This window comes from Amphiprion ocellaris, chromosome 11 (assembly GCF_022539595.1).
Source record: "Amphiprion ocellaris isolate individual 3 ecotype Okinawa chromosome 11, ASM2253959v1, whole genome shotgun sequence".
In the NCBI taxonomy this organism is placed as follows: domain Eukaryota; kingdom Metazoa; phylum Chordata; class Actinopteri; family Pomacentridae; genus Amphiprion; species Amphiprion ocellaris.
The window spans coordinates 161,936-177,500 of record NC_072776.1 but is presented as its reverse complement, the minus strand read 5'-3'; the positions used below and the strand labels follow the sequence as shown (position 1 = coordinate 177,500).

General features: G+C 41.7%; 1 protein-coding gene across 5 annotated transcripts in view; it reads left to right on the top strand.

The window, feature by feature from the left end:
• The window catches only part of dcaf6 (ddb1 and cul4 associated factor 6), a 48,658-nt gene extending 33,510 nt beyond the window's left edge, over window positions 1-15,148 (top strand). For 2 of the 5 annotated variants that reach the window (XM_055014958.1, XM_023294617.3), the window contains exons 11-21: window positions 1,885-2,070; window positions 4,421-4,480; window positions 5,618-5,807; window positions 9,040-9,143; window positions 9,458-9,761; window positions 9,937-9,978; window positions 10,529-10,667; window positions 11,170-11,326; window positions 11,420-11,508; window positions 14,011-14,116; window positions 14,194-15,148. In XM_055014958.1, the coding sequence (XP_054870933.1) occupies window positions 1,885-2,070; window positions 4,421-4,480; window positions 5,618-5,807; window positions 9,040-9,143; window positions 9,458-9,761; window positions 9,937-9,978; window positions 10,529-10,667; window positions 11,170-11,326; window positions 11,420-11,508; window positions 14,011-14,116; window positions 14,194-14,252 (1,436 nt within the window). In that variant the 3' untranslated portion in view covers window positions 14,253-15,148. The remainder of the gene's footprint in view (window positions 1-1,884; window positions 2,071-4,420; window positions 4,481-5,617; window positions 5,808-9,039; window positions 9,144-9,457; window positions 9,762-9,936; window positions 9,979-10,528; window positions 10,668-11,169; window positions 11,327-11,419; window positions 11,509-14,010; window positions 14,117-14,193) is intronic. The other 3 variants (XM_023294626.3, XM_023294643.3, XM_023294634.3) reach the window with 3 other exon arrangements.
• The last annotated feature ends 417 nt before the right edge of the window (window positions 15,149-15,565 follow it).

Genomic DNA, 15,565 nt, shown 5'->3' with positions numbered 1-15,565 from the left:
CTCCTCCATCAGTCATCTATCTGTCCTCCATCCTCCTCCATCAGTCATCTATCTGTCCTCCTCCATCAGTCATCTATCGGTCCTCCATCCTCCTCCATCAGTCATCTATCTGTCCTCCATCCTCCTCCCTCAGTCATCTATCTGTCCTCCATCCTCCTCCGTCAGTCTTCTATCTGTCCTCCATCCTCCTCCATCAGTCATCTATCGGTCCTCCATCCTCCTCCATCAGTCATCTATCTGTCCTCCATCCTCCTCCCTCAGTCATCTATCTGTCCTCCATCCTCCTCCCTCAGTCTTCTATCTGTCCTCCATCCTCCTCCGTCAGTCTTCTATCTGTCCTCCATCCTCCTCCATCAGTCATCTATCGGTCCTCCATCCTCCTCCATCAGTCATCTATCTGTCCTCCATCCTCCTCCCTCAGTCATCTATCTGTCCTCCATCCTCCTCCCTCAGTCATCTATCTGTCCTCCATCCTCCTCCATCAGTCATCTATCTGTCCTCCATCCTCCTCCATCAGTCATCTATCTGTTCTCCATCCTCCTCCCTCAGTCATCTATCTGTCCTCCATCCTCCTCCCTCAGTCATCTATCTGTCCTCCATCCTCCTCCCTCAGTCTTCTATCTGTCCTCCATCCTCCTCCATCAGTCATCTATCTGTCCTCCATCCTCCTCCATCAGTCATCTATCTGTCCTCCATCCTCCTCCCTCAGTCATCTATCTGTCCTCCATCCTCCTCCCTCAGTCATCTATCTGTCCTCCATCCTCCTCCGTCAGTCTTCTATCTGTTCTCCATCCTCCTCCATCAGTCATCTATCTGTCCTCCATCCTCCTCCATCAGTCATCTATCTGTCCTCCATCCTCCTCCATCAGTCATCTATCTGTCCTCCTCCATCAGTCATCTATCTGTCCTCCTCCATCAGTCATCTGTCTGTCCTCCTCCATCAGTCATCTATCTGTCCTCCATCCTCCTCCCTCAGCAATCTATCTGTCCTCCATCCTCCTCTGTCAGTCTTCTATCTGTTCTCCATCCTCCTCCATCAGTCATCTATCTGTCCTCCATCCTCCTCCATCAGTCATCTATCTGTCCTCCATCCTCCTCCATCAGTCATCTATCTGTCCTCCTCCATCAGTCATCTATCTGTCCTCCTCCATCAGTCATCTATCTGTCCTCCTCCATCAGTCATCTATCTGTCCTCCATCCTCCTCCATCAGTCATCTATCTGTCCTCCATCCTCCTCCATCAGTCATCTATCTGTCCTCCATCCTCCTCCATCAGTCATCTATCTGTCCTCCTCCATCAGTCATCTATCTGTCCTCCTCCATCAGTCATCTATCTGTCCTCCTCCATCAGTCATCTGTCTATCCTCCTCCATCAGTCATCTATCTGTCCTCCATCCTCTTCCATCAGTCATCTATCTGTCCTCCATCCTCCTCCATCAGTCATCTATCTGTCCTCCATCCTCCTCCATCAGTCATCTATCTGTCCTCCTCCATCAGTCATCTATCTGTCCTCCTCCATCAGTCATCTATCTGTCCTCCTCCATCAGTCATCTATCTGTCCTCCATCCTCCTCCGTCAGTCATCTATCTGTCCTCCATCCTCCTCCATCAGTCATCTATCTGTCCTCCATCCTCCTCCGTCAGTCATCTATCTGTCCTCCATCCTCCTCCATCAGTCATCTATCTGTCCTCCATCCTCCTCCCTCAGTCATCTATCTGTCCTCCATCCTCCTCCCTCAGTCATCTATCTGTCCTCCATCCTCCTCCATCAGTCATCTATCTGTCCTCCATCCTCCTCCATCAGTCATCTATCTGTCCTCCATCCTCCTCCGTCAGTCTTCTAATTGTGCGTTCACTCTCCCTTTCTTCCTCTGCCTCTTTGTCAGAGTACGGTCCTCATCGGCTGCCCATAAGTTTAGTGTGTAGGCGTTTGCAGAGGTTGCTCCGGCTGGCCGACCCCCCAGGACAGGGTCAGCGAGTGGCCCCTTCCCCTTCTCCTTCCTCTTCCTCTGAGAGACAGTCCCAGAGAGCTGCTACCTCTGCTGCTGCCGCTGAGATGCAACCCTGTACAGGTTACCGGCCCTCCGAGCTCCCGACCCAGAGCAACCCTCCATAGGGGCTGCTGGCCATCTCCCCCTCTATGTAGCCGAGGCTCATGTCTGTTTGTAGACAGTTATGCTCAGAAAGCCCCGGTGCTGCTCCAACTGACCACTAACCCCGCAGTGATCCTCTTTCCATTCCCCAGTCATGCACCTTGTCCTTATTAACCTCTACTGCCTCCACTGTTTGCTGTCCCTCCATCTCTACTCGTGTTGCTGGAGTGGCACCAGCCGGTATGAAGCTCTGCTCTGGGCGTCATCGTGGCTCTTGTGGTTATTCACCCGTGTTTGATGACGCTCACTCATTCATTTTCTCAACCAGTGACCAGAACATGTATAATGTGCAGCTTTGCTTTGGTTTGACCTCCCAGATACTGGAGGATGAAGCCCTTTTCAGACATGGAGTCAACAGTGTTTGACCAAACAGGAGAAAATCTTGATATCCTCCTGAGACCCCTCGATATGTCCTCTGTAGTGGATGTTTGTTTTTGATCATTTGAGCTTCCAACTAAATCTTGATGAGCTCTTTAGACGACATCCCAACGTTTCCAACCATCTGAGGGGAACTTGGCTTTCTGACTGTTGAGAGTTTATGTTCATGTTCAGTTTAATTTAGTTTCTTAAACCTCCTGTTAGGTTCAGCAAAAATAGTTTAATTATCCATTTATATCTCATTATTAACTCCATTATCAACCATTTCTAGCAATATTTAGTGTAAACTTGCTTTTCAAAGAGGATAATTCACTGGTTTTTCATTAAAAAATACATGTTGAAGCTTTTTAAATGTACATTGGAATGACCTCCATATAAAATACAATAGTTTTATATGACATTGATTTTTTTTTAAAATTATTTTGCATTTTGAATTTTTTTTCTTTTCATGGAATTGATAAATTAACACAGAACACTTCTTCTGTTCAGGTTTGCAAATATGTGTTCATTGTATGTGTTGATTGCAGTTATTCAGCCAAGAAGAAGAAGTTTCACACTGAAAAAAATCTTTTTAACAGTTTTTTTTTTTGACTTTTTGACTTTAAAATGGGTCAGTTTGACCAGTAGTATAACAAGAAGGTGAAAGTTTCATCAGAAAATGGATCGACTTTCTTGTTTTCCTGTCAGTCGGTTTGGATTTCGAAGTACCGCTGTTTATTTTTTGCTTTTTTATGGTAAAATCATTCTGTTGTCCGCTGCAGTGAACATGCTGGAAAATCTAAAATAAAAATAGTTTTTATATTGCGAGTTGTTGTTTTAGCTCCAGAAAGGCAAAAAAAAAATCACAAAATCACAAAAAAAAAGAAATCGAAAGATCCTTTTTTTCCTCGGTTCTCAGGAGGATGTGAATGAGGTGAAGAGTTTTCTGGATTATCTATCGAGCTTAAAGACATGTTTTCTGTAAATAAACTGTAAAAATGGCACCATTCATCAGAGCCAGAAATGATTAAAACAAAAAGAATCATAAGATCTTCAACTTTCCAACTGTCCTTGAAACTTGCATCTGTTGAAAAACTCAAATATCAAAATCACTTTATTCTGTCGATTAAATATTTTGTAAAAATAAACCATTTGCACAAACTACTTTCTGTAAAAATCTAAAAATCTGTTGCTCCTCAGTGCAACAGCGACGCTATTAGTGACTTACCTGTGACCAACAGTCTCCTCACAAAAATTCAAAATATGAAAACTAATTAAAATGTAAATTAGTAGGTTCCATAGAGATGCTTAATTAGTGAAAATGTGCAGAATGACTGAAGTTGTCTGAAAGGGGCTTTTATTGGGCAGGTTGTTGAGTAAAGAGCCAGGACTGGAACTGTTTCACCAAAAGATGCAAAGCAGAAAGGCTTGGCTTTTTGTTTGGCAGTCACAAGATTATTATTAATCTTTTATTATTTAAAACATGTTTGTCATAGTTTTGTAATATGTTTGTAATAATCTGAATATTTTGTGTCTTTATTTTTATTTGTTGCACAGCGTCTGAGAATAATCAGGTCTTGATGGTTGTGATTTTCAGCAGTGTAGGCATTAAATATTTCTAAATACATTTGTAGTAAACGTGTGAACCTTCAGCCTTACTAATCTCTGATGTTCATTTTGCATTTGAAAAGCTGAAGCTGCACCTCCACTGTTTGAAGTGACTCCCCTGTTATCAGACAACGCTGTTTTTTATTTCCTTTGGCTGATTTTTATTTTTAAAGCTCTTCCTGCTTGGCCTTGGATTTTTGTTTTTTATTTAACTTTAAGTTTTTAGCCCTCGTGTGTGGTGACTGTGTGAGCCTCAGGTTTGACCTCTGTGTTGGATGTTTAGTCGGTCTCATTTGTGTTCCAGATTCCCCCTCGTCTGTGGTAAACAAACAGCTGGGATCTATGACTCTTGATGAACAGCAGGGTGCGTCCTCCCCTCCCTCAGCCCAGCCTGCTTCACCCCCCGTCATTAAAACACTTCTTCACATGCTGTCCTGTCCACAGTTTGTCCTCTGACTAACCCTAACCCTCTGTGTCCATGCTTTTCTTTCTCTGTACCTCTACTGTCCACCATTAAATATATATTAATATAATAATATAATAGTATATTAACTATATATTAAAGCACCTCTTACCCAAGTTACTCTAATGATAATAAAGGGATAAGGGAGGGAGGGAGGGAGGGAGGGAGGGAGGGAGGGAGGGAGGGAGGGAGAGAGAGAGAGAGAGAGAGAGAGAGAGTCTAAAAAAAAAATATATAAACCCATAAAACAGTTAAAGTACGTCAGTAAAGGCTGCCTCTATGTTCATTTATCAGTAACGATTACTTAATCCTAAGGTTTCACTCTCACAGGGCGTGTTTTCTGAATTAGGAGACTTTTAAAATAAACTTTGATGACATTTGAAGTGCACAGCTTTTACTTGTATTGAAGTATTTTTGTATTATTTTTGAATGTGTTTACCTGCACGCTGATTCAAATCCAGCTCTGACTGATGCCTGATAATCTGGAGCTGCTTCATTTTTTAACATTTAAGCTGATATTGACTACAGTGATCTAAATAGTCAATAATACATTTTTTATTGATTATTTTCCAGCCCTGATTCTGCAGTAGAGGTCTGGTTTGAGACTTCTCTTTCTCTCATTTTAAAAATATGTAGCTTCTCAGTTAATCATCAGAATAAAAAGTCCTCACTGGGAACTATTTTGGTCTAAAAGTTCCCTCACATGCACCAGAATGTCTTTCCTTCCTTTAATAAGCAGCTGAGGTGTGAAATAATCCTTCAGGGGATTTGACTTGTGTTTGCTTTGTGTTTCTGTCTGCTCTCTGTGGCTGTTATCGGTTGCTTCATGTCCTTTGTGTCTGCTCTGTAAACGTCTGCTGCATGTCCCCATTTCTGTTGGATGTTCAGAGGGAATGGATGCATATTTCTAGTCTGCTTCTAAAAAGCTGCAAACGACAGGAGAAATCCCAGATATTTTTAGAGGGATGAGCTGAACAGCCTTTATGCTTCAGCAGCTCTTCTTTTGCTTTGCCTGCCTGTCGTCCTGTTTCTGCTTAGGAGCGGCAGAAGCTTCAGGTTCTCCTCCACATGAATCTGTTGGTGCCCCAGCCAGCAGCAGCCCTCCTACCTGCACCTCCACCTCCACCTCCTCCAGCCGACCCAGTGCAGCAGAGCCTGTCCTGAGCCTGCACTACAGCTCAGAGGGAACCACCACCAGCACCATCAAGCTGGACTTCACTGATGAGTGGTGAGAGAGAAACGTCTAGTGAACCTCTCTGAAGTCTGTCTGAACTTTATGTACAACTCAAAGACACTTAAAACATAAAACATTCTATACTTCAGGAACCTTCCCCCAGAGACAGGAAGCTAGTGTCTGTCTTCCTGACAGCAGTAAGAATAATACCCATAATAACCTGTAAATGTCTGCAACAACAGGCTCCCTGCACTGATGATTGGATTGATATTGTTGATAACCTATACAAAATTGAAAGGCTGACATACAGTGGCATGAAAAAGTATCTGAACCCTTTGGAATTTCTCACATTTCTGCATAAAATCACCATCAAATGTGATCTGATCTTTGTCAAAATCACACAAATGAAAAAAACAGTGTCTGCTTTAACTAAAACCACCCAAACATTTATAGGTTTTCATATTTTTAATGAGGATAACATGCAAACAATGACAGAAGGGGGAGGAATAAGTAACTGAACCTTCACATTTAATATCTGGCTGCCCCCCCCCCCCCCCTTTGGCAGCAATAACTTCAACCAGACGTTTCCTGTAGTCGCAGATCAGTCTGGCACATTGATCAGGATCAATCTTGGACCATTCCTCTTTACAAAACTGCTGCAGTTCAGTCAGATTCCTGGGATGTCTGGCATGAATCGCTCTGTTGAGGTCATGCCACAGCATCTCAATGGGGTTCAAGTCAGGACTTTGACTTGGCCACTCCAGAACGTGTATTTTGTTCTTCTGAAACCATTCTGAAGTTGATTTACTTCTGTGTTTTGGGTCATTGTCCTGTTGCAGCATCCATCCTCTTTTTAGCTTCAACTGTCTGACAGACGGCCTCAGCTTTTCCTGCAAAACATGCTGATAAACTTTTGAATTCATTTTTCCATTAATGATTGCAAGTTGTCCAGGCCCTGAGGCAGCAAAACAGCCCCAAACCATGATGCTCCCTCCACCATGCTTCACGGTGGGGATGAGGTGTTGATGTTGGTGAGCTGTTCCATTTTTCCTCCATACATGACGTTGTCTGTTCCTCCCAAACAATTCAACTTTCGTTTCATCAGTCCACAAAATATTTTGCTAGAAGTTCTGTGGAGTGTCCAAGTGCCTTTTTGTGAACATTAAACGTGCAGCAATGTTTTTTTTAGACAGCAGTGGCTTCCTCCGTGGAGTCCTCCCATGAACACCATTCTTGGCCAGTGTTTTACATATTGTTGATGTATGCACAGAGATACTGGACTGTGCCAGAGATTTCTGTAAGTCTTTAGCAGACACTCTAGGGTTCTTTTTTACCTCTCTGAGCATTCTGTGCTGAACTCTTGTTGTCATTTTTGGTGGACGGCCACTCCTTGGGAGAGAAGCAACAGTGCCAAACTCTCTCCATTTGTAGACAATTTCTCTAACTGTGGATTGATGAACATCCAGACTTTTAGAGATGGTTTTGTAACCTTTCCCAGCTTTATACAAATCAACAATTCTTGATTGCAGGTCTTCAGAGAGCTCTTTTGAGCGAGCCATGGTGCACATCAGACAATGCTTCCCATCAAGACACAATTCTTACCAGGTGTGTGTTTTATAGTGGGCAGGGCAGCTTTAAGCCACTCCTCAGTGATTGGACACACCCCTGACTTAAATTATTTGGTAAAAATTGGTATTAATTGCTCTCAAAGTCTCCTTAGGCAGAAGGTTCAGTTACTTATTCCTCCCCCTTCTGTCATTGTTTGCATGTTATCCTCATTAAAATTATGAAAACCTATAAATGTTTGGGTGGTTTTAGTTAAAGCAGACACTGTTTTTTCATTTGTGTGATTTTAACAAAGATCAGATCACATTTGATGGTGATTTTATGCAGAAATGTGAGAAATTCCAAAGGGTTCAGATACTTTTTCATGCCACTGTATTATCTCAAACTTCTCCAGTATATGGTTTAAGTGGACCGTATATGTAGCTCCCAGAAGAGTAGATTTTCTATGATATATAATTCAAATATTCACCTAACCCTAACCCTCTATAGATAGATACACTATAGATAGATACACTATAGATAGATAGACTTTAGGTCTATAGGGAGGTAGATAGACTATAGATAGATAGATGGACTAGATAGATAGATAGACTATAGATAGATAGACTATAGATAGATAAATAGACTATAGACAGATAGACTATAGATAGATAGACTATAGATAGATAGACTATAGATAGACTAGCTAGATAAATAGACTATAGACAGATAGACTATAGATAGATAGATAGATGTATGCAGGGTGAACATCGTATGAACTGAGAATTGAAAGAAGACAATCCTTTATGTGCTTTAACTGTCCAGTTTTACAGGATTTTAACTTTTTTTTCATAATACACTCCATTAAGGAAACTCAGTAAAGACAAAACATGAATATTGGCGTGTACAAAACCAGCATTATGTCAGTAAACTGGAATTGCATTTCCAGTTTTTCCCTTTTAGGACTGGAATTATGACAGACATATTGCCAGTAGCCTGCTTTGACATCACCAAAAGGCTATTTGGAAGGAAAAATGAGAAATAAAATGTTCAATGAGTTGCTATTATTCCACCATTTAAATATAATGTGTCACCATTGTGCATGTCTATGGGCATGGGTCTGTATTTTGTTTGTCGTTTTTTTGCACTTTGAAGAGGCACATCATCCAGATTTAAACAATCAGATTTTTTGTTCTTATGTTTGCCTGGTAAATTAGAGCTGTACACACTCTGCTTCTTAGCAAAGCAGCTGTGTTGAAGGAGACACGTCAATGAATGCTGATCCTGTAGATCGAACAGCTGTATTTCATTAATTATTGTCAGTAACGGGTGGATTCTGAACATCAGCAGCATCACTGATTAGGTGTGATCAATGCAGAATCGCTGTTTTTCATTCTGTTCAGTGATTCTAATTTATAACAGCGATTTAGCTGGTTGTCCAGGATAATCTCACCCAGAGAATGATGAGCAGGGATGAGGTTCTATCTGTGTTGAGGGACTGGTTGATTTAATGCTGTCTGGGTAACCTGCTGCTCATTGCAGCTGCTTCTGCGTCCTACAAACCGTTTAGCGTTTCTATACGTCCACCTATTGAGCATTCTGTGCAGCTTCCAGCTTTCTCCCACTTCCTTTTGAGGATTTCTATGTTTTGCTTTGAACACTTTTGGGTCAGTATTGATGTGATAATTTGTGAATTCAGCCACATCTGTAGTGTTTATCAGCTGTAACTGTCGGCCTCCAGGAGCAGCAGCACATCCAGCTCCATGGGCAGCGGAGGTCCTAAAACCTCGGAGGCTGTTCAGAGCAGAGAGAGTCTGTCCATGGAGAGCTCAGCGTTGGAGCAGGGTGAGTGACTTCCACTGTTTATTATGGGATTGATGTGGTTCAGGAAACAGACACAGACCATAAACAGGCAGCTAAATCTGAGCATGCTACCCAGTTTATTTCAGCTTTAGTGGCCACACAACATACAAGGAATTTGTTTTCAGCTGTTGGTGTCACCCTGGGTATATGGAAGAGAATAAGGTCCTGGATGGAGTCCAGGAGGCTCCACTATAGATGACTATAGATGTTCTCTGAGTGTTTCTGTGTGACTCCATCCTGTGCTGACTCTTTTATTTCATTCCTTCCTGTCTCGGTGTATTTTCTCGTCCCTCCAGCTCCCTCTGAGTCCTCGGGGCAGCAGAGTTTTCCGGCCGCCTCCAACGAGCCGCCGTGTGACGCCTCCTGTTCCAGCGCTGCTCCGGTCCCGGCGGCCGGCTCCTCTGAGGGGGACACCACGGTGTCCTCGCTGCAGGACAGGAGTCCTCCGGAGGACACGGCAGGCTGCAGGAGAGCAGAGCCTCGGGCCGAGGAGGGAGAGGAGGCCCAGAGTCAGCCTGCACGGGGAAACCAGGACTCCGACGACAGCGACGACGATCCCATTCTCATCCCGTCCACAAGGTTCAGAGGACAGGGACAGAGGTGTGTTAGACCAAAGCACGCTCTAGTTTCTATTTATACACTGCAAGTAAGAAAACACCCCTCAGGTGCTTGGATGCAGGCTGTCAGTAGATTCTATTGTTCACTGTCAAAGGGTGGTGTTCTTATTTGAGTTCTGTGTGACGCCTTGCCATTGACTGTTTTACTACAAATCTAGATTTAATTCCAGAGGATCTGCAGTAGGAGATAGGATGATCAGGTAACGTGTTTCACTGACCACTAAAAGCTTCTAACCTGGAGTGTGACGTGCTGCAGAGTGTTTAAACTCAAGAGCACGACGTGACGTGTTTCTGATAACTTTCTTTGTCTTGGTTTGATCATTAAAACACTCAGCTGGCTGTAGACTGCTGTGCATGTGAGCACTGACTCCACAGATGTGTGAATAGAAGCATCACAGCTGCTTTTACACGTTCAGAGATGGAGAATGAACGAGCCCTGTGCATGACGTCCTGATGGGAAGGAGCTGAACTATTTAAAGGCATTAAAACAGCTACGTACTGGAGCTACAGTGTGTGTCTGATAGAATACAGAAACAGAATCTGTTAAACTGAGTGACTTCTGATGGACCCAGCAGGTGTTTCCCTCCACAGTGGCTGCTTTCTAGCTTTGGGTTTGTTTCCAACAGTTTGTTATTGGTTGAAAATGGAAGTCCAGCATATATTTACAGCATGATATTTCTAAGCAGCTACTGCATGAGTTTATGTGTTTATAGACGCTTTATTTTCACATGTTGGTTTCTTTTTCCTCAGACGTTCAGCGGCGGCTCGTATCCAGGAGTTGTTCCGCAGGAGGAAAGAAAGACGAGAGATGGAGGAGAGCGAGACCCAGAATATCAGGAGGCCTTCGGTCAAAATGGTCTACAAAGGCCACCGTAACTCCAGGACCATGGTAAACCTCAGGCTTGGTCCTGTTAGACTGGAGGGAAGAGTTGTCTCCTGGGAAAGTGCTTTTAGAAACGGAGGTGGATGAGATGATGTGTAAAGTATGAAACTGGCACTTAGCTTAGCTTAGCATAACAGCTGGAAATGGAGGAAACTTCTAGTCTGAGTCAGTTATCCAGAAATACATCCTTTAAAGCTCATAAATAAACACACATCGTTTCACCCTCTAAACCCCAAGCAGTTTCTAGACGTTTTCTTTGCTCCTCTCCCATTTTTTTACTCACTGAGGGCAAGAGTTTGTCCTGTTTTAAGTTACTGCAGTGTTTCTAAGTTATTTTCTTGTGTTTTACCGTGAAGCACTTTGGTCACCCTTTGGGCTGCTGGAAAGGACTATAGAAATAAACTTTGATTGGTTGATTGTTTGGTTGATTGATTGATTGGTGCAGCTGTTCTCATCTGACACTAACTGCCAGCAGTTTAATAATCTAAGGTGCTTTTTCCACGTCTAGATAAAAGAATCGTGTTTCTGGGGCAACAACTTTGTGATGAGCGGCTCCGACTGCGGACACATCTTCATCTGGGACAGACACACTGCAGAGCACCTCATGCTGCTGGAAGCCGACAACCACGTGGTGAACTGCCTGCAACCGCATCCCTATGACCCCAGTGAGTCCCTGCAGCTGCAAACATCTGCTCCAGGATCATATGACCATGTCTCCTGGTGTGTTAGCTTGATGCTCATTTCCTTGTCTGTTTCAGTTCTGGCTTCTTCAGGGATCGACTACGATATCAAGATTTGGTCGCCGCTGGAAGAATCGCCGTCTTTCAACAGGGTCCTCGCTGATGAGGTAGAACCAGTGGTGTGATTGGCTGATCAGTGTGTTTATGTGTCAAGATATGAGACAGAAGCAGCATCAACCACAATAATTAAGACAAACCAACATTTGCAAGTCCCCAAATTCAAAAACAGAACATTTGAGAGGTTTAATTTGGTAAATAGGAATGTGTATTTCTGTGTCAACATATTGGTCATGGTAACGCCACACATCAGAAAGCTCAGATCCTACTGGACTGAATGTGGCTAAAACCTCGACAAATGACTCTAAAAGCAGCAGCTCCACTTTTTACAGACTTTACTTGTCACAGAGGGAAAACACAGATGGAATAGATGATGATTATTATTCAGTGAAGCAGCATCAAAGGACACTCTAACCTGTCATTAACACGATGTGCTTTGTTGTGACAAGTCAAAATGTCTGTTGTGAAAAACTTCGTTTACTCTCCACTGGCTTCATTTTTGTGTTACTAATTCGTATCAGACCTGTTACTCATTCATCTCTCTCTAGCCTGCCTCAAAAAATAGTGCTTTAGACAAAAGAATCTGAAGTCTAGATCATGTATCAAAGCAAAGTGCTTCACATAGCCAGCAAAAGTCAGAAACAAAACAGAACAAGAAAAGCACTCAGAGAGCGCAGCCCTCCTCCAAGGCTGCTCATTCCCCCATATGTCAGAAATGCAGCATTTATTTATTAGTTATTGATGATCAGAAATCACGGCAACATAGAATGGGTCCATTTAATATAGATGTACCCACTAACATAATGACCTGAATACAGGTGTGTTCTGCATGTGTACTTTATGTACGGATACCAAATCACGTGACCTAAATATGTAGCAGGCGGCGGGAATTGATGGGACTCAGAAACACCCCCACAATTTAATCAGTTGTTCCTTGGATCATTTCTGATGGGTAAGTCCTGATAAGTCCTCAGTGATGGATTTATAGTAGGATCACAATCATGTGATCATCAGCAGGCAGCTGACAGTGTTCACTTGTTGTCATGGTTACAGTGACGCCGTGCTGCTATCTAGCAATGATGCAGAAATCTTGAACAAATCCGTGGATCCAGACTATAAGCTGCATCACTGCTAAAATCTAATCACTTGGTCTTTGTGTCATTTCTGACCTTCCCTGGAAATTTCATCCAAATCCGTGATTCTGTTTTAGAGTAATGTTGCTAACAGACGGACGTACTCCGTTGTGATTCTTGAGTAAAAAACAGTGAAAAGAGAACAGAAGAACCAAGCAGTCATATCAGAATTAACACTGATGAGATCCATGAGCAAAGTATTGACCAGAATCAGATAAATCAGGAACATTGAAAGCTGAGATTAAATAAAAGCTCCTGCTTCAGTCCGCCAGTGTTCTGAAGGCAGTTATTCCACAGCTTCAGGCTGTTATTTCTACAGATTCATTTAGCAGACGCTTTTATCCAAAGCGAGGTATACCACCAGTCTTTAGTTTGGACACAGCTTCTCATTCAATGTTGTTTCTTTATCTTCATGACTGTTTTATTGTAGATTCTCACTGAAGGCATCAGAACTATAAACACATCTGGAATTATGGAGGAAACAAAAAAAGTGTGAAATAAGTCAAAACATGTTTTATATTTTAGATTCTTCACAATGGCCACCCTTTGCTTCAGTTCCTGCTTTGAACACTCTTGGTATTCTCTGGATGAGCTTCATGAGGCAGTCCATCTGTGTTCATTCATAGTCTGATGCCATAAGTGAGAATCTAAAATGGAAATAGTCATGAAGATAAAGAGAACATGAGAAGGTCCAAACCTTTGACTGGCAGCGACACGACACCAGCAAGGATCCGGTCAGGAGAAAACAACCTGGATACGTATAAAACAAGTCCAGGTGTGATAATCAGACCGTGGAGCCTCCAGCAGACGTTCTTTCAGAGGCTTCGGCTAGGAGTCTGGAACAGATTGAAAACTACTGTATGAGGATCTCAAAGTGTGAGAAGGAGTCTGACCATGTGGTGCTTAATTACAGGAACCCTAAAAGTGATTCTAAAACATGCTGGAGGTGTAGAGAAGCTAAAGCTTTAGCCCAGTGCTCAGGTCTTCACTGTTTGGAGCTGGTTTTAGTTTTATTATTTAGGAGTGTTAAAAAGGCTGTTAGAGTAATCCAAACATGATGACAATAAAGATATTAAATAGTTTGTGGGTCGTTAAAAATGAACATCAGTTCTGTTCATGCTCTTTAAATGAGCTGCAACATGTGGATGAACTAACCCTAACTTAGAGAGCTGCTGTTTTTGTGCTAAGCTAACCGGTCTGTCTCTTATTTACCGTCTAGACATCAGACTGCTGCTGATCTTTTCATTATCAACATGCCATGTTTTCCTCCGTCAGATGAGATGTGGTTCAGCTGATTGTGCTTGACGTAGTCTTCATGACAGTTTGTCCCAAAATCCCAGGGTTCCTTTAAAAACATGTTATTTTCACTCTTCCTTATGATCCTTTTTACCTTCGCCTTTCTTCTTTTCGTCCCACCAGGTAATAACTCGAAATGAGCTGATGCTTGAGGAAACAAGAAACACAATCACAGTCCCGGCCTCTTTCATGCTGCGAATGTTGGCCTCCCTAAATCACATCCGATCAGGTAAACACACACCGACATCCACGTTTCACTTCCTCCCCACTCCTACTCTTTAATATCGGCCTTTTTCCTCCTCGTAGATCGACTAGAAGGCGATCGCTCTGAAGGTTCAGGCCAAGAAAATGAGGACGAGCAGTAGCCAGATGGCATTTTATTTTAAAGAAAACACTATTTCTTCTTGCTGTATAGCACTTGAAAAATACCTGAGATTTGTACAAGTATAGTATAGAATACTTCCTTTTGAAAATTAGTGTAATTTCTAGCCTCGTGTTTTTTAAGATGACTTTCTTACTGATGTTTGTGTATGAGGATAAAAGCTACATCTGTGTGAATGCAAAAAGAAGGACGTCAGTATATACATACATATATATATATATATATATATATATATATATATATATATATATATATACATATATACATATATATACATATATATGTATATATATATATATACATACATACATATATACATATACATATACATATATATATACATACATATATATATATATACATACATACATACATACATACATACATACATACATACATACATATATATATTTATAAAAATTAAGTGTGAGTATAACGGCGGCTGGTGTGAAAGGATGTTAAGTGCAATATTATTTTGTTAGGAGAAGGTGAGCTTTGATCAGTGTTAACGTTTGACATTTTTGAATTTGTAGCAAAATGCTAAGAAATGTTGATATGCTGCTCCGGCAGTTACGCATGTGAATAAAAACTTTAAGGAAAAAAAACATATCTATGGTTCTCCTTCCCAGATGTGTAACGTTATACAAAATGTGGGAAAAATCTGCGCTGAATAGAAGGGTCAGTATATGATAATGGGACTTTTTGTATCATAGTCGACATTTTTGCAGTTTTCAGGCCTAAAACCAACATGACAGCCTAGAACCAAACACCACATGGCATTTTAGAGAAAGATTCTTCTAAATATTAGATATACAACTGATGTCTAAAGATATTGTAGTAAACCTGTTGACTACTTTCTATTAAATAAGTCAGAAAGCCTTGGAGTCTGGCCAGTCTTTTCTTCAGGAGGAAATGACATCATGTGGAGCAGGTCATGTGATCTGGAATTAATTCACTTCCTTAATATGCAGGACAGATTTTTTTAAAAAAATGGAACCCATCCTTTAAATATTTTCACCCTTTTCCAGATGTTAAACTAATGAAACTCTGGAAGGAAACTGAAAACATTTGTTTTAATGCAGCAAGTCGACTCACATCTGGACAAAAAAATAACTAAAGTTACAATTAATTAAGTTTACATTCAAACTGAAGCTTCAAATCTTAAGCCTTTTCCCTGAAATTTCTTTAATCACGATGGTTAGAAGCCTTTAAGGACACTGAAGTGATTTCAGAACAAGTGTGTTTCCAAATTAGGTATTTTTCTATTAAAAAAGAAGAGACAAAGTAAAGCTAGAA